The 16,984-nt window shown below is 52.1% G+C and overlaps 7 protein-coding genes across 7 annotated transcripts; 3 read left to right on the top strand and 4 right to left on the bottom strand.

The window, feature by feature from the left end:
- Nucleotides 1-381: 381 nt before the first annotated feature.
- Nucleotides 382-2,301, top strand: BDR25DRAFT_129168 (Trimethyllysine dioxygenase). The gene is made up of 9 exons (XM_033683810.1): nt 382-593; nt 653-744; nt 799-816; nt 873-939; nt 992-1,052; nt 1,106-1,202; nt 1,261-1,360; nt 1,436-2,093; nt 2,144-2,301. Exons 1-9 carry the CDS (start codon nt 546-548, stop codon nt 2,224-2,226), a joined length of 1,224 nt encoding a protein of 407 aa, XP_033549991.1. The 5' UTR covers nt 382-545; the 3' UTR covers nt 2,227-2,301.
- BDR25DRAFT_257353 (ClpP/crotonase) lies at nt 2,262-3,418 on the bottom strand. Its single transcript, XM_033686474.1, has 2 exons — nt 3,173-3,418; nt 2,262-3,106 (listed from the first exon to the last, which is right to left on the bottom strand). The coding sequence occupies exons 1-2, from the start codon at nt 3,309-3,311 to the stop codon at nt 2,376-2,378; spliced, it is 870 nt and encodes a 289-aa protein (XP_033549990.1). The 5' UTR covers nt 3,312-3,418; the 3' UTR covers nt 2,262-2,375.
- A 147-nt stretch (nt 3,419-3,565) lies between these two features.
- On the top strand, nt 3,566-4,924 carry BDR25DRAFT_282436 (rer1 protein-like protein). Its single transcript, XM_033687971.1, has 4 exons — nt 3,566-3,765; nt 3,849-3,966; nt 4,020-4,316; nt 4,378-4,924. The coding sequence occupies exons 1-4, from the start codon at nt 3,700-3,702 to the stop codon at nt 4,461-4,463; spliced, it is 567 nt and encodes a 188-aa protein (XP_033549989.1). The 5' UTR covers nt 3,566-3,699; the 3' UTR covers nt 4,464-4,924.
- A 404-nt stretch (nt 4,925-5,328) lies between these two features.
- Nucleotides 5,329-7,556, top strand: BDR25DRAFT_282434 (ferric reductase transmembrane component; the record flags this gene model as incomplete). Its single annotated transcript, XM_033687970.1, has 1 exon — nt 5,329-7,556. The coding sequence occupies one exon, from the start codon at nt 5,329-5,331 to the stop codon at nt 7,252-7,254; it is 1,926 nt and encodes a 641-aa protein (XP_033549988.1). The 3' UTR covers nt 7,255-7,556.
- Nucleotides 7,557-7,737: 181 nt separating this feature from the next.
- On the bottom strand, nt 7,738-8,505 carry BDR25DRAFT_302143 (uncharacterized protein). Its single transcript, XM_033689732.1, has 4 exons — nt 8,404-8,505; nt 8,276-8,305; nt 7,980-8,126; nt 7,738-7,903 (listed from the first exon to the last, which is right to left on the bottom strand). Exons 1-4 carry the CDS (start codon nt 8,435-8,437, stop codon nt 7,815-7,817), a joined length of 300 nt encoding a protein of 99 aa, XP_033549987.1. The 5' UTR covers nt 8,438-8,505; the 3' UTR covers nt 7,738-7,814.
- Nucleotides 8,506-9,644: 1,139 nt separating this feature from the next.
- On the bottom strand, nt 9,645-14,756 carry BDR25DRAFT_129155 (uncharacterized protein). The gene is made up of 3 exons (XM_033683809.1): nt 13,928-14,756; nt 10,046-13,836; nt 9,645-9,996 (listed from the first exon to the last, which is right to left on the bottom strand). The coding sequence occupies exons 1-3, from the start codon at nt 14,618-14,620 to the stop codon at nt 9,849-9,851; spliced, it is 4,632 nt and encodes a 1,543-aa protein (XP_033549986.1). The 5' UTR covers nt 14,621-14,756; the 3' UTR covers nt 9,645-9,848.
- BDR25DRAFT_129149 (uncharacterized protein) lies at nt 14,757-15,314 on the bottom strand. Its single transcript, XM_033683808.1, has one exon. The coding sequence runs from the start codon at nt 15,187-15,189 to the stop codon at nt 14,893-14,895; it is 297 nt and encodes a 98-aa protein (XP_033549985.1). The 5' UTR covers nt 15,190-15,314; the 3' UTR covers nt 14,757-14,892.
- Nucleotides 15,315-16,984: the final 1,670 nt, after the last annotated feature.

The following is a 16,984-nucleotide window of genomic DNA, read 5'->3' as shown; positions in this document are numbered from 1 at the left end:
TTTGCGATGTGCGGTCCGATTCCGCTAAAGCGAGAACTCCCCTGTCAGTCGTCCCGATCCCGGCAACCACCTCCTTCCCCCCTCCCACATCATGCCATTAGACAACCATAAATCTCTCACTTTGTAGTTCTTTCGTTTACAACTCTATTTTATTTCTTCTTTTATTATTTCTTTCAAGGGCCTTGAATGCTTGATATCTGAGCAGCAATGGCTACATCAAGAGCTCTCTCGCGAGCATTCATCAATAGGCACGTACCTCACTATTGCAGAAGTTAAGCTCCGACTAATTCTCTCGCAGAACTTACCATACGCCCAAGTCCACGTTTACTCGGACATCCAAAGGATCGTTAAGCCTGGCATGTCAGATTTGATTCTTTGCAAGTTCTTTTGCGATTAACGTTCGAAAGGCTCTCTGGACGCCAAGGTCAAGCCGATTCATTTCGTCCTCCGCTGAAGCCGAGGCACAAGTGCCAAGCGGGTTATCTGAAGAGCTTTTGAAGAAGTCAAAGGCTCTCGCAATCGAGCTTCGCAAGTTAAACCATGAAATGACGCAGTTTTACCAGACCACACTTGGTCATAGCAAAGGCCCTTTTGTGAGCACTGAAGCACCTTCACAGATCCACAAATATACATTTAGGCTGATGGCAGGTAGACTATCCAAGAAACGGCCCCAAGCCTCACCACATACCCCTTCAAGGTCGAAGAGAACATGATCAAGGTTCGCTCAGGTAGTGACGTTGTGATGTGAGCTACTTAACTTGAGACATTGTCTAGTCTTCTAAGCTAACATTTTGATAGCCCAAATATCTGGCTAAGGTGAGGCAAGATTCTCGTTCGTACATGTCACGTGTTCCATCGCTCATCAATTGAAGGGACAATTGCCAATGTAGCAGTTGCATGCACAAAGCCACCAAGCAACGTCTGCTCGATACCTTCCAGGTATAATCTCTCTCATCGTTGCTTAACCTATTGCACCTAAATATACGGTTAGATTCCTCGCGACATAACGATACGGTCCTCTGAGATAGACCCTGAAGGTGTCAGAGTCAAATGTCAGTCTCCAGTGCTTCCATAAACTACCGACGAACCTTCTAAACCACACCAGGGAGCGACGGCCATGAAAGCCACTATACCGCCGATTTCCTCTCAAGCAGCCACATGTCCTACCTCCAAAGAGCCAAGGTTCGTCAAGACTTAGTGAAGTACGTTTATACTCCAAATATCACGCTCAGATGAAGAACTAACATAGGATCCGCCTAGCATTAAATTGTGGGACGAATCCATAGCACAGCGCCCACCCATCGTTAGTTATGATAACTTTCATGATAAAGACGGCGTGAAAGATGTGCTTGATAAAATTGTAAGCGGTGTTGAGACTATTCAAGTCCCACCAAATCAATCCCTTATACCCAAAACTTTTCCTAACTCTGTGCAGCGCACATTCGGGTTCTGCTATATTGACCAACTCCCTGTATCCCCCGAAGCAACTGAAAAGGCCCTAGAGCGCATAGCATTTATCCGGCCTACGCACTATGGTGGCTTCTATGATTTCACAGCCGACCTAGCCTCCAAGGACACGGCGTACACCAATATCTACCTCGAGGCTCATACAGATACGACCTATTTCTCCGACCCTGCAGGTCTGCAGGCCTTCCATCTTCTCGAGCACTCCGGCGGCGAAGGCGGTACCTCCCTCCTTGTCGATGGCTTCAAAGTTGCGAAAGACCTCAACCATCTTGACCGTGAAGCGTACCACATACTAAGTACTGTAAATGTGCACTCCCATGCTAGCGGCAACGAGGGCATAAGTATCCAGCCATACCGCGGGTTCCCAGTTTTCCAACATGATCCTGAAACTGGAATTTTGCTTCAAATTCGCTGGAATTCGAGCGACAGGGCTGGGGTTGCACTGCCAGTTGACCAAGTCGAAGAATGGTACGATGCAGCAAGGAAATGGAATGACCTGCTAAAGAAGAACGAGAACGAGTATTGGTGTCAACTAACGCCAGGGAGATTAGTTGTCTTCGATAATTGGAGGGTTCTCCATGGTCGCTCAGCGTTCACCGGGAAACGGAGAATATGCGGTGGATACAGTAAGTCTTCCGCAGCCCTTGGTTGAGGTACGACAAGCTAAAGCAAGCAGTCAACCGTGACGACTGGATCTCTAAGCACAAGATGCTTCATTTCGGGCAAGACGCAGTGATGAAGCATCTTCCAACCGGTTGAGCGACTGCCATTCCGCTAGCAGTGTCTCGAGGATCATCCACGTGCCTTAAAGCCAGTGGCCTATATATCTGCACTTATTCAAAAGTATATTTTTTGTAAAAAGCGTAAAGCTTCGCCTTTCTTTTTTGCCCTCAATGTGGCTCAACAACCTACTCGTTACTCCACTCCGGCTTCTGCTTGGCGGCGAAAGCTCCCATGCCAATCTTCTGATCCTTAGACCCAAATAGTCCATGGAACACCCTCCTCTCGAACTCAACACCTTCCCTAATACCTAGATCCTGGCTCTTGTTCACAACTTCCTTTGCCGCCTTGACTGCAATGTGACTGAATCCCGCAATCTTCGCAGCGGTGGCTATAGCACCGTCCGTACACTCTTCAGGAGTCTCAAACACCTTAGCAACAAGCCCCCATTCGTCAGCTTGTTTCGCCGAGATATTGTCCCCGGTGAGGATAGCTTCCATAGCGCGAGACTTGCCGATGGCCTTGGTTAGCCTCTGACTCCCGCCGGCACCGGGAATCACCCCCAACCTGATCTCAGGCTGTCCAAACACGGCATTGGGGCCGCAGTACATGATATCTCCCATCATAGCAAGCTCACACCCACCACCTAACGCATATCCGTTGACAGCTGTAATGAGGGGTTTCTTGAGGAAAGTGACTAAGTCAGACCAAGTTTCTATGAAATCTTTGCCATAAGCGTCAGAGAAGGTGAGGTCCTTCATTTCCTTGATATCGGCTCCTGCAGCGAAAGCTTTGTTGGAACCTGTGAGGACGATGGCGCCGATGGATTGGTCGGCCTGGAAGGCGCGGAGGGCGGTGTTGAGTTCAAGGATGAGCGGGGTGGAGAGGGCATTGAGGGCCTTGGGGCGGTTCAGTTGGACTGGACGCTGTTGATTAGAATATTACTATAACGGGCGTCTAGCTCAAGGATAAAAGCATCCCATACCCAAACCAACACCCGGCTTCGGAGTCGAGACGAGCAAATAGTCGTAGATCTTCCCCTCTGCATATGTCCGGAAAAGCTTTGGAAAGCTTGTGGCTCGGAATTGGGAGGCCGCTCGCGTTGAAGCTCGAAAAGACTGCATTGTGAATGTAATTGTGAATGTAATTGTGAATGCAATTGTGTTGAGCGACTCCCTACTCAAGAGACGTCGAAAGCAAATTGAATGTCCAGCTCCATCCACAGTCCAGAAGTGCAGGAGGGTAGCGTCGGTAGACCTCGGTAAATGACGACAAAGCACTCCCGATGGCCGTACTAGGTCTGAATGGGACTAGTGGAGCTTGGCGCGATTTCCCCTTGGCACGGGCCTCCAAGATTTCTAAAAGCGACCACAGCCTCAAGACACGCAGCGAGAAACAAATTCACTCTACATCTTCATCTTCACTTCTTTCCGTCCATCCCGGTGTGCGCCTGCGTATTTCACCTTGCTAGAAACATCCCCGGCCATTCAATATATATCCGCGCATACCAGAATGGACGCCCCGGAGCCGGATACCCCTTTCGCCGCTGTGACAGCGCAGACTACGAAATATGGACGGGTGTGTTGCGCCCTCCCAGTCACCTTCGCAGCCTCTACCCCTATCCTGCATCTCGATGAAATCACGCTGACCGCAAATGACAGATATACCAAGCCTACCTCGATAAATCCACTCCCTTTACTTCATACCGGTGGATAGGCACTGCTGTTCTTTTCCTCAGCTTCGCTTTGCGCATATTCTTCGCGCAGGGGTGGTACATCGGTGCGAACTCCAGCTACCCTCATTGCTTCCTTAGCTAACGTAACACGGTGCAGTCGCATACTCGCTCGGCATCTACCTACTAAATCTCTTCCTCGCCTTCATATCGCCCAAATTCGACCCCTCTATCGAACAGGATGAAGGCATGGAAGACGGCCACGCGGGCGGGCTCCCTACAAAGGAAGAAGACGAGTTCCGCCCTTTTGTACGTCGGCTGCCAGAGTTCAAGTTCTGGTATAGCACTACCAAGGCGATTGCCGTCGGATTTTTGTGCAGTTGGTTTGAGGTGTTCAATTTGCCGGTATTCTGGCCAGTGCTTGTGGTTTATTGGCTGATTCTTTTTGGGCTCACGAGTAAGTGCGCCAGTGGAGATGGAATAAGAGAGTAGAGAGAATGTGGACTAACGAGAAGCAGTGCGACGACAAATCCAGCATATGATCAAGTATCGATATGTCCCCTTTACCGTCGGAAAGACGCGGTACCCTGGCGCCGCGAAATAAACGCTCGTTGACCCACACTGTACCCTTCGTCACGGACCGGATGTCGCACGAAGAAGACCATTCTGCGCAAGGGACACGGCACCCGATCATTTCACTTCCGCTCAAACCTTGACATTATCACTTGTAAAGCATAGGTCCCTTTGCGCTTCATTTCAACCGCACCACATCTTCTCCTTTTTGTTGGCGTGGCTTTGCACTAGGGAACGAGGTTGGGATAGGATGAATGGAATGGCGTATGACCCTGTACAAGGTAGAATATGATTATCCTGCGTAATAACTCTGTGCGATGCTTGTAATCGAGTTTGAACCCTCAACTTTCTAATATTCTTGCCGCCTATAACTTGCAAAAGGGGCAACACAATTTTCTCAGCATTTCTCATCAGAAAAGCGTAGTTGTCTATTCTTCATCCTTTTGCTCTTCTCCATGCTCACCATGGAAGATCTCAAGCTGTATCAACGACGGTGGTGGATCAATGAAGTATTGGTTAGCTTCTCTATATTCATGAGACGACTCAAGAAGATGCGCATACCATATTTTCACATTTAATTTGAAATTGAAAAGGGTAATTTAGGACTAGAATATGCATCCCACTGATATGCACATTGATTCTAGTAGAACGGATTTGATTAAACCCGCGCTTACTAGAGATCCTAAGAGGGTCCGAACATGCTGTGGCAGGCCAAACGACCCGAATTCTTCCAGACTCAATCGACAAGTTACTTGGTTTGCCTCCTCGAATCCTCGCCAAACGTAGTAAAGCGTGATCGCAACACCCCAAGCCATGCTTATCCCAGCACACTCGCTTCGATCTTATCGATCTTATCCCCGCGTCACCGAGTCCCATCTTCAACCCATCTTCCCACAATGGAGGGAATACCGCTTTCCTGGGCACGAGACGTCCTCAAATTTTCCCTCTCAGCAACTGCATTATCTTCGTACCCCTTCTTAGACGATGTCGTGGCTTCATCGAGCGGATTGTCTGCGGCCGATGATATTGACCTTGATGATCCAGGTAAAGATCCTAAGTTCAGAAAGTTGGTGGAGGCTGTGTTGTTTTCCAGGAGGTTGATGTGGAGCTATAATGCTGTGCTTGTGGGAGTTTTGGTGGCATTTACGGTGTGGCATTGGGGAGAAAAGGCACTTTGGGTGAAGAGAAAGAGGCGGGTTGAAAAGGCGTTTGGGGTCCGCGAGGTGGGGGATGAAGCGTGGTCCTCGTCAAGTAGTACGATTTCAGGCACTGCGACGCCTCTGGATGCTAAGAAGAAGTCAAACACAGCCGGAGAAGAAACCGTTCCCCTTCTTCCAAGACGCAGACCTAGGCAGAAGATTGGATCTCTTAAATGCTGGATGCAATACCAACCACCCAAAATTCCTGTTATCAACAAGACCCTACCACCGAATTCGGTATCGTTTCTCATCCTCTCCTTTATTGCCCTAAACATCTACTTCAACCTCTACCGCATGCCACTCGATCCAAAATACCTCTTCGTCTTCGCCGACCGCTGTGGAATCATCTTCGTCGCGAATTTACCTCTCCTATATCTCCTAGCTGCGAAGAACCAACCAATCCAATTCTTAACTGGATACTCATACGAAAGTCTGAATATCTTCCACCGCCGGCTTGGCGAGCTCATATGCCTGGAGGCTTTACTGCACTTCCTTGGCATGCTGGGGGTATGGTATGGACTGCTTAGACATCTTGGATTCTCGTTGGTCAGGTTTCTGCTAAATCGCCTTGTTGGCCTCGGAATTGGTGCTTTTGTCGCGTACGAAGTACTATACTTCACATCTCTGGGCAGTTTCCGGCAGCGCTGCTATGAAATCTTCCTCGCTCTACATGTCTTCCTTCAACTTGCGGGTCTGTCGTTGCTGTGGTTCCATCATCATACTTCGCGGCCTTACGTTGGCATCCCCATGGCCATATTCCTCATCGACCGGCTTCTCTTCCGCCTATGGCTGAAGACTTCTTCGCATCCCGCGACTCTTACGATTCTGGGCGATAATGAAACGATACTCTTGTCCTCTAACTGGGACATTTCGGCCTCGGCCTCCCCTCTACTTCCCAAGTCCATGAAACAAGGCTGGTGGCCAAATGACCACATCTTCCTCACCATCCCCTCTCTCTCACACAAACACATCCTCCAAGCCCACCCATTCACCATATTCTCCGCTGCCCCGACCACAGACCAGGGAAAACCACCATCCGACTCCGACTCCGAATCAGCACACGCATGGTTCTCCCTCCTCATCCGTCCCCAATCCGGATTCACATCTACCCTCCTCTCCCACGCACGCCTCCAACCCAAGACCCGAGTCCGCCTAGACGGACCTTATGGCTCGTCTCACGCCTTCGACATATTATCAACCAGTAACACCGCGATCATAGTAGCAGGAGGATCCGGTATCGCAGTTGCGTATCCACTTCTATGGGCCCTACTTAATCCCAGCGCTTCGCCTGCAGACATCGAGCGTGGGCGGAGTCTGGAAACTGGCGGCAGCAGAAATGTCAAGCTCCTTTGGATAATACATTCGCCCTCTCACCGAACTTGGGTACCAGAGGATAAGATGCAGGAGCTTCGATCCTGGGGACTGGAGATGCTTCTTCCGCCTCCGACGAGTGAGGCAGGGCGTCCAGACGTCCGAGACATTCTTCAAGGCTGGACTGATAGGAGAACGGGGGTAGTCGTATCGGGCCCCAACGGGCTAGTTCGAGATGTGAGGAATTCGTGCGCAAGGTTAGTGGGTGAGGGAGAAAGCATTAAAGTCCAAGTTGAGAAGTTTGGGTGGTAAAGAGGGATCGACTTGACCGAAGGATGGAGGGATGCAGGCTGGGTCAGTTATACACGCAAGATACGAGTTAGGGGGTCATGCGGGCCATCCTTGTTGGGGGAAGTGGCGTTATCGGTCCTTCGTTTTCGTCTGGGGTTCGTACCACCGAGGCAGTCATAGTCATACAGGCGTACAACATACATTGGCGTGGATATGTTAGATAGATCTTAGATCTATGGGATCGATACGATAGATACGGGTACACGACAGATAGAACTGATAGAGATCTTGGTTGAGAGATGTGTCGTATCTGTGATACGAACAAAAGGGAGCGAGCGTTACACAAAGCATATGCACATTCACAGCAGAACCGATTACAAGATCTCATGATAACACAGGGACGCAGGGACTTGAGATTTCGATTTAGTTCATTAGAGCCAAATTAGGATGCGAAAACAGTATTCCCCAAGGTCGAAGATCAATTTACCTTTCCTCCAACCTTCCACCACCCACACCCACCAGGGGAATGAATTAAATTCCGCTGCATCCTTACGCAACATCCATCTACGCCCCCCAATTATCTATTGCTGCGGTGCACCCGGCTCCTGCTTCTTAATACCCACAGTCTCTCCACCTTTCTTCGTGGTATCAGTAACCATGTTTCCAGCGGCTACAAGAAACATATCATCAGCAAATCCCCCCCGCTGCGTTCATGTCATAAGCTGAAGAAAGAATGACTACCATACCTTTAGTCGTATCTCCCAAACCTCCCGTCACGCCAGACACCGTATCGCCAACCCCCTTGCCAACCCCGGATACGGTATTACCGAGGGTGTTTGTTACACCACCGACGCCTTTGCCTAGGGTGTCGGTTGCGGAGCCGAGTGTGTTGCCTTTATTCTGTTAGAGTAACTACCGGTTTAAAGGTTGGAAGAGAGAGGGAGTGTGAATGGTTGAATGGTTGACCAGGATGCGCGCCGCATGTGTATTGTTAGAGGAGGTGGGTGGAAAATGATGGAGTCAGGACGAGAAGGATAAATACCTAAGCCGCCAGCTGCGGTGCCGAAGAAGCCTGTCGGGAACGAATGTTAATTGGTATTCACGTCTCTATTGGATTGGGAAGGATCTCGACGAGGCTGACAGACGCCCGCGGAGGAGAAGTCAACGCACCCTTCTTCTGTTCATTCGCGTTCTGGTCAGACATTATGGACACGTTGAAATAATATTACTGGGTTGTGTTGTGTTTCTAGATCTAGAGTCTCGAAAATCTTAGATGTAGTTGCAAGCCCCCACGAAGCCGTTGGAGTCAAAGTAATATATATACACCCCCTGATGCGGAAATCCCCCATGACGTATTGCCTCACCCACTCTCCACATACCCATTCCCCCTCCAAAAACCTCCGTCCACATTCACACCCACAACGAATCCAGACGCAAGATCCCGCCAGCCATACCATCATTTACAGGGAAGGTGTGTATTGTGCATTTGCCACATCTATGCTGCTGCCCAATCAGGCAAGTGAGATGCTCAACGCCGTGCAGGATCGTATGCAGAATTACATACGCGATCTTGCCGATCTCGGGTTATTTGGCAATTTTGCTTCTTCCTCTTACAAAACTTTCAAGATTTGAGTAGATATTGAAGAAGGTTTGTTAATATGGACCCCATTTATGGTCTTCATCCGCCGGCAACATGAAACATGTAGGACAGTCCGCCTTACAAGTTTCTGTGGTTAATACGACATTACCAGGTACATATTCCAGTATAGTAAGACAGACGCGAGAGATGAAGTTACCACCGTGTTTCTAAATTAAAACAAAACTATACACACAAAGATCTATCTGCAGAAAGAGTCCACATATCTCCATCATCCCAATTCCTGCACTGCACCCCCCCTACAATCTCTTCTCTCCATCCAGGCCATCATTATCAAACCACGTTGAAGCAAAGTTGCATCGGAAAAGTTTTCCACCATCATCACTCTGAAAAGAAAAAGGGGTAAAAGAAACATTGGTAATTGAGGAAGAAAAAGTGTTGAGGGGTTGCAGGTCGCAAGGGCCTAAACCTCCTTCCACTGTCATAGGAACACAGAGTACAGAAAGGGAAGAAAAGCTGAGAGAAAGGATAGGGATCGGAAAGTAGGAATTGCCCAAATATGCCACCAAGACGGTCCAGGAAGGACGTTGGTGGGGGCAGGCCAGATCCATTCGCGGAGAATGGAAAAAGTGGCGAAATGGAAAGGTGGACAAAATTGAGACCCGGTATCCGATAGCAATCCCATACCGAAACGCCGTGTATTTGCCTCAAAGAAAAATAACGCACGTGGAAAGGATTCGAAAAAAGAGAGAGAAAAAGCCGAGAAAGTGCAATGTTACCCCCCGGCCCCCCAAGTCTCCAGTCTTTTCGTACCCCGTTGACTAACAACACGAGATGAAAAACTTTTGCTCCTTCGGAATGATGTGGATGAATGAGAAAACCCCACGAAATGCAATACAATGCGCGCAGATAATGCCCCGTCTATGCAACAGTGAGATTAGATTACCGCGCGTGGTGTGTATGGGTATGAGAACTGCCACACGCTCGAAAGACCATTATGTAGGTATTAAGAGGGTAATCACTCGGAAGGCTTGCCGGCTTCCTTAGCCTCGACAGCTGGTGACTTCGACCGAGCCAGAACCGACTTCGACACAGGTGGTGACGAGGCTGTTGATGGAGGAGAGCCGACTTCGCCGGTGCCTTCGGTCTCAAGAGTTGCAAGCGCACTGTGAATTGTGAGTTGAAGCCCTCGTGCGAAGGAGGATAATGGCTTACCTGAATGAATTCATGTGTGTAGTAGACTCTTTCTCCTTCTGCACCGGAGGCGTGGCCGTTCGGGAGGAAGCCCCAGACTCGTCACCTCGTCCAATGAGTCCACCACCAGGACCGAGACCCCGACGACCACTGCTGCTGCGGCTTCCGAGCATCGATGGACCAAGCTGGCCGGGGTTGTTGAGGTTACGCCCAGATGCACCCTTTGACAGTTTTCGAAGGTCGTCCATTTGGACTCGATCACGGGGGTAATCCTGGGGAGGCATCATTGCGCCAGAGAATGAGCGAGCATCGCCGCGGCCAATCGGAGGACGAGGGCCACCACGTTGGTTGGAACGTGTCCTCTCCATTTCAGCAGCTTGTTGAGCTGCTACGGCCTCCTGATGAATCTCTGTGAGCGTCTTGGGGCCCTTCGCATCGTCCTTTGACTTCCAACCCGCTTTCCGAATATCGATTGTGTCGAGAAGCATGAAGCGCATTCGACTAGGAAGGGTCTCCATGTTCATGATCTTCTGAATCCGCTCAAAGTAAACGGCAATCATCTTGGGTCCAGCGTCGGTACCTTCCATCGTAGCGCCCACTGTCCGTAGCAACTTAACCAAACTCTCGATAGCAGACTCGTCCGGTGTACCCTCAAAGTCGAGCAGTTTAAGGACACATTCGTGCATGATGCGGAGTGTTAACATGCCAAGCTTGTATAGTTCACCAATAAATTGAATCAAGCCGAGTCCCTTTCGTTTCGCAGCGGCGGCGATGTAGTATTCATCAGAGAGCATTGCCGCTTCGTCGGTCTGGCCTTCGGGCTTGTCTGGTAGATTCACTTCCCAACCGCGTTCGAACTCCTCTTGGCATCGGTTGAGCAAGTACTTCCGGAAAAGTGCTCCTCCGACCACGGGTGCGCCGTGCTTATCTCGAACATTCTCGTCCTTGATGTCGGAACTCATCGTTGCAAGCATGCGATGGCAAAATTTGGCGTACATAGATGCCCAGTGAGCCTCGTCACAAGCCTTCTCGAAAGTGAGCTGAATGACTTGGCGGAGAGTCCTGCCGTCATTTTCGTCTTTTGATTGGCCGGCAATCTCAAGGATCTGATCCGCAATCTTGTCGAACTTCTCGGGGGTCATCTTATTCAGAGCAGCCTTGACCTTACGCTGGACCATATCGGGAGGCATGTGTCCGGCAAGCTGTTGTGGTTGTTGCTGAGTAACGCTTTGGGGTTTCCAGCCAGTAGTAGATCGTTCAAGGGGCTTGAGCTCTTGGCCAGCAGTGAGGGGCATAGCCTTTGCGTTTTGCTCCTCCTCTTTCCTGCCAGGGCCTCTCGGTCCCCTACCACTACGATTAGGCCTACCACTAGAGCTGCGCGGAGAATTGGGACCAGCTTGACCCATGTTCTGGAAAGAGCTGGTCCGGGCCATGGGAGGAGCAGTTCCCATGGGGAAACCGCCAGGTCGGTTGCCACCACCAACGAATTGGGCAAGGGGATTGGTCATGGTTTTTTGAGACTCACGGAAGCGTTCGGCAGAGGTTGTACCAGGCGGAAGCGTCCTGCCACCGAATTGTCCAAACGTACCCATAGCTCCACCAGCAGGGACACTAGGGCGTGAAGGTTGTCGAGCGCCCATGCCCATGGAGGGCGTGCGTGCGGATTGGGGTCGTGCGGAATCTGTCGAGTCTCCAACAGTCTCCTTCAGTTTCAGATCCCAATCAATGGAGGGCTTCTCCTTGAAAACTTCCTGGAATTGCAACAAGAATTCCTTATCATACTGGCGACCTTTGCTCTTGCTGTTCTGGTTGAGGGCAGGATTCGGCGACTTAATGCCGTCGGGGTAGTTGACCGCTTCGTTGCGGATCTGTAAGAAGCGCGCAGATCTCAGGGCCTGCATACCAGCGGTAGGCTGTGCGGGTTCTACGGGCTTGGTAGTCTCAAGTTTGAGAGCGGCCGGTTTCGGCTTGCCAGCGCTGGTGACCTTGGGAGGAGCAAGCTGCGAGAGAGCGGGTGCAGCAGGCTCAGCAGTTGGAGTTGAAGAGCCGCTTACGCTAGCAGTCATCATGGCGCCAGGACCGAACTGGGTGTTCTTCTTCAACGACGCAAAAAGTTTCTCTCTCTCTGCCTTCTGTTCAGGAGTCTCCCTTTCACGAGCTGCTTCGCGTTCGTCAGCCTCCTTCTCCAGCTGACGAAGTCGCTCTTCCTCCTTCTTGGTCTCTTCGGCCTGACGAGCTTGCTTCTCCGCATCCTTCTTCTTTTTCTCCTCTAGGTATAGTCGCTCGCGCTCCTCTTCTTGGCGCTCAATTTCTTCCATTTCGGCGATCATACGATCATCTTCCTCTTGCTTGAGCCTCTCTGCTTCTTCTTGCCTTGCCTTCTCGGCAGCCTCTTTCTCATTTGCAGCCCTCTCGGCGTCTTCTTTCTCCTTTGCCGCCCTGGCTTCAGCCTCCTCCCTCTCCCTTGCTTCCTCTTCTTCCTTCGCTTTGGCTTCTGCTTCAGCCTTGGCTTTAGCTTCTTGTTCTTGGGCGGCTTTCTTCTCGGCCTCCTCTTTCTCCTTCTCAGCTTTGAGAGTCTGGTGAAATTGTTCCACGAAGTCCGCACGCCTCTCTTTGCTGGACTTGGTGACCAGACTCTCGGTTCGACTATGGGAAGAGTCCGCTGCGCTGGGTGCTCGTGGAGGTGGAGTAGGTGTCGAGACAATTGCCGGGGACCTCGGCTGGACAGGCGGCGCGGTTTGTGCAACTGGTGCGGGTGAGACCGTTTTCCTGGGGTTGAAGTCCAATACCTCGCCGTCCGCATTCTTGATAACAATTGCCTTGCTGGTCTTCTTTGCTGGAATGGTGAAATTAGAAGAGCTGGGGGCTGGGCTAGCTGAGCTTGCACTAGGAGTGTGCGTGTGCGAGACATGGTTCACATTGGTCATCGCTGGTGTTGAAGGCTGGGCAACGGCTGATGGCGGTCGCTCAGAGACATTAGATGGGCTGCGGGACATTCCCTGCGCCTGCGGGCCGTGCGCGTAGGCATTGGGCAAGCCATAATGGCCTTGCATTTGCTGGGGGAAGCTATGGCCGCGCCCAGGACTTGCGGGAACAGCTCCTGGATAGTGCATGGTTTGCGGCATACCGTACTGCTGCGGCGCGTAGTACTGGCCGTACGGGTCTAGGCCCTGCGGAGGGACACCGTACACGCTCTGAGAATTCATGTCCGTCAGATACTGATTGTAATTGCTATTCGCAGAAGAGACATCTGGAGAAAACGGCGAAAGAAAAACATGAAACTGCTCGGCTGGCATACGAAATTTCGGCAACGAGTTCGCGCCGTTGGTGCTAGAGAGCTTTGAAGACGGCTCAATAACCTCGCCGCGAGAAGAAGAAAAAGACAGATGAGAGGGTATACGAACGGGCTGTTGGTAGGGTGCATGGGGATAGCCGTACGCCATGCCTTGCGGGTTTGCGAATTGGGCTTGCTGTTGTACCTGCGCTGGAGCCATGGCAGGACTCCGGTTGGAGCGATAAGGGGAATTAGGGTGCATCTGCGTTTGAGCTGGGAAGGGCGGTGCCATGTTCGCCGGGCCTCGAGGCTGGTTGGCGAGCGATCGTTGGTATGGCTGTGGTGAGTTGGGGCCCAGCTGGGGAGTGAAGCCGGGGGTGAAGCCACCACGACCACGACCACCATTTGGTTGGAAACCCCGATTGATACCCATATTCGGGTTGCTCATATCGCTATGTGCAGACTGCGAGGACTCCCGTCGCAGGTGTTGTGCTTGTGGGAGTGGGTTCGGTTGAGGTGGCATGGAAATGGGGCGAGACTGGAGGCTAAGTGTCAGAAATAAATTTTCTCCAAAATAAAAGTTGGGCGGTCCACGACCACGGAAAAAAAAAAAAAATAATGCGGCTCACATTTGAATCCCCACCATCATTCCCTCCACCAAACACCACGATCGGACGGCCAGGCAGGTTCATTTCAGGTCGGCCGCCGCTCAAGTTTGGCGTTGGGATAGGCGAGGGCGATGCAGCGGGTGACGTAACCCTCGGATTGTGCATCTGCGGATTCAGACTCGCACCCTGGGGGTGATGCGGCGCTGGGTGCGATGGTGCTGGTGATCCACTCGTATCCATAGCGCCAAAAGTCAGGCGCGAGGGTGCGCGAGTGGTGGACGCAACCGGGCCGCCATTCGCCATGTACGTGGTGCCGGCTGCACTGATCTGGATGGACGACTTGCGGCTGTGGTCGCCTTGTGTCGGCGTGCCGTTCATGCCGCCGCCGCCGCTGCTGCTGCTGTTGACAATGGTGGGCGCCATTGAGGGAACTGCGGGCTGGATGGGGTTTTTGCCATTCATCGGTGAAATGGAGGTGCTCTTGCCATGCTGTGCACTCTGCGGCCCGCCCACTGCCACAGGCGGCGCTGCGCTGGACGCGATCGGAGGAGAGCTGGTCTTCTTGGTCGCGTTTGCGTATGAGCTGCGGGCAGTGGGTTGTGCCGAACCAGCGGCCACGTTGGACGACGATCCTGGGGAGGAAGAAGTCGCAGCGATGACGTTCTGGGCGGCCAAATTCGACGGGTTTTGCGCGTTAGAGATGGAAGCACTCATTAGAAACCGGGGGGGAAGGTTGGCAGGCGGTTCGTGCTTTTTGGGGTGTTGTGCGAAGGCCTCGAGGACGAGAGCTGTCGCGGGAAGACGAAGACGGCCGTCGAATGTCAAATCCGAGACTGTCGCGCGGTGATTAGGGGGTCGCGAGAGCGCAACTCTGGGGGACACTGCGGGGTGCAAAGGAGTGTACCCGCGGGATGGGGGGCAAAGGAAGGGAAGAAAAGTCTGGCGCTCCTAAAAAAAGGGCGACTCAGGCTGTCAGAGCGACACTTTCACGAGGAAGGTGAAAGAGCCTCGACAGGTGCCTCTGGGCAGGGATTTCGACAGAAAACTCTGTGAAATCGGCGAACGGCTCGAGTGGGTGTACACTGAGACCGTCGGCGGGATGGGGGATGAATCTTCACAATGAAGAGGGTTGATGGAGGAGGGAGTGAGGCGGAGTGAAGATTCAACGAATTTTCTCTCCCAGGCTCTCGGCTAGCGCCCCAGGGCAGACGCCCCCTTGACACCCGCGAGCAACCCAGGAGAAGCCCAACACAGCTGCTGCTGCTGCTGTTGCTCATGCGCATTCACTGCTCTGGTTGGTTTGCTGCGCCCGATTGCTTTTGCGTTTCGCAAAACAGTCGCCGAATGGCATCCAAATGTATCTAAATGTGCTGAAATGTGTTGAAATGTTCTGCCGGAGTATTGCGCGGTGTTGCCCATTCACACCACCACTGCCCACTCACCGTCCATTGCAGTCAGCCTGACGGCCAGGAGAGCTGCCTGGAGTTGCCCTCGGCGTGTCGCAGTGCAGTGCAGCGTGGTGCAGTACAGTACAGTCATTGTTGGAGATATCTATTCTTGCAGCTCAGCAGCGGGAGATGCGTCGCGGCAGCCCTGCGCAAAGACACTCGGGCGCCGTCTGAACGTGTCGTACCAGGTCAATGGAAGAGGCATATCCCAAACACATATCATGCTCTTCTCCTGTCTCGACTCGCAGCATGCCCTCCGTCTCGGAAGATAAAAGGAATCCCAAAAGCGGGCCGCAGGAAAAAGCAGAGACAGAGGCCCGTCCCTTTGACTCAACCTTCGCCAGGCAGAACGGCGGCGAAGCGAAACATCCACCTTCAACATCAAAGAGACCAAAATCTTGTCCAGCGTCATGCGAGCGTATGCATAATGACCGAATGCTCTAAAATGACCCATTCATCTCATGTCCGCTTAAGTTCGCGTCACTCATCCAATCAGTGCCCAGAGGTTGCCGGATACGGAGCAATATGCCCCTATACTTTGGACAATCGATAAGACTCTGTGTGCTGTCGCCACAGGAACTTGACCTGAGGGACGCGACTAATTGCTTCTAGAAGACGCGGAGATTGTGGCTTGGTTGGACCTCATCAATCAAATAGACGCGGCTCTCTCAACTTCAGGAAGACATCGTGAGATCATTCTCGTCGATTCACCACTGTTGCCTCACTACGAGCTCGCTCTCCTCTGAGCTGACCTCGACAGTAGATTCGCTCTGAGTCTTCGACATTGACCGACCCCCCTAGCCCTCGCCATGACCTCAGCTGAAGGCCTTATGTGTGTCTACTCCCTTTGAAGCCTTCAACAACTGCCCATCCTCCTCGCATGACTCATTTTCAGAGCTGCAGGATGGCAGCTACCCGTGAGGAACCCATGCCATGACGGTTGGTTCACGAAGCCGTCGCAGCCCGTCGTGCGGACGCTGTCGTGCGTGTCATGCCATGGGCGCATGCCGAGCACCTGGGTGATGCCGGAAAACGAGGTCTCCAACCTGGGAGTTGAAACTCCTAAACATCTCACGAAACGAGACGCCGTGGAATGAGGTTCGGAGCAGCTGCCTGAACATACTTCCGTGCATCCTGGTATGCCTCCAACGCAGACGTCAGGGCTCCCAGCTACGGGGAGAAGGCACCCGAAACCTAGGCCGCTGGAACTTCTATTTTGCGAGCTGTGTGCGTCACCGGAAGGAGACGGAGGTGTGCTGGCGATGCGCGCCGCTTTTGCTCTGCAGGCCGGATTCCTGACGCTTGTAGGTGACGTGGGCTTTGTACGAACGAGGCCATCCTGACAACGACTTCAGTTGGCCCCCCCATCCCTATATGCCGCATTGGGAATTCTGTGGGGTAAGAGCAGTGTCAAGAAGCAGTAACAATAGTGGGCGATCCAGCCTGTAAGACTTGTCGACTTTGAGAAGGTCTCGGGGTTCAAAAATCTGCACGCTGCACAAGGCGCATGAGCAGCGAGGCAAGCTAAAAGCGCCTCACCGAGCCCTTTTGATCCTTTATCGCGGGAAGTCGAGAAAGGAAAAGGCAGGTCAGAGCCAAATCCAACATCGCTTGAAAGTGGTCGAGGACA

This window comes from Lindgomyces ingoldianus (assembly GCF_010093535.1).
Source record: "Lindgomyces ingoldianus strain ATCC 200398 unplaced genomic scaffold BDR25scaffold_9, whole genome shotgun sequence".
NCBI classification, from domain to species: Eukaryota; Fungi; Ascomycota; class Dothideomycetes; order Pleosporales; family Lindgomycetaceae; genus Lindgomyces; species Lindgomyces ingoldianus.
The sequence above is the reverse complement of the archived record's forward strand: the minus strand, read 5'-3'. Positions and strand labels throughout refer to the sequence as shown.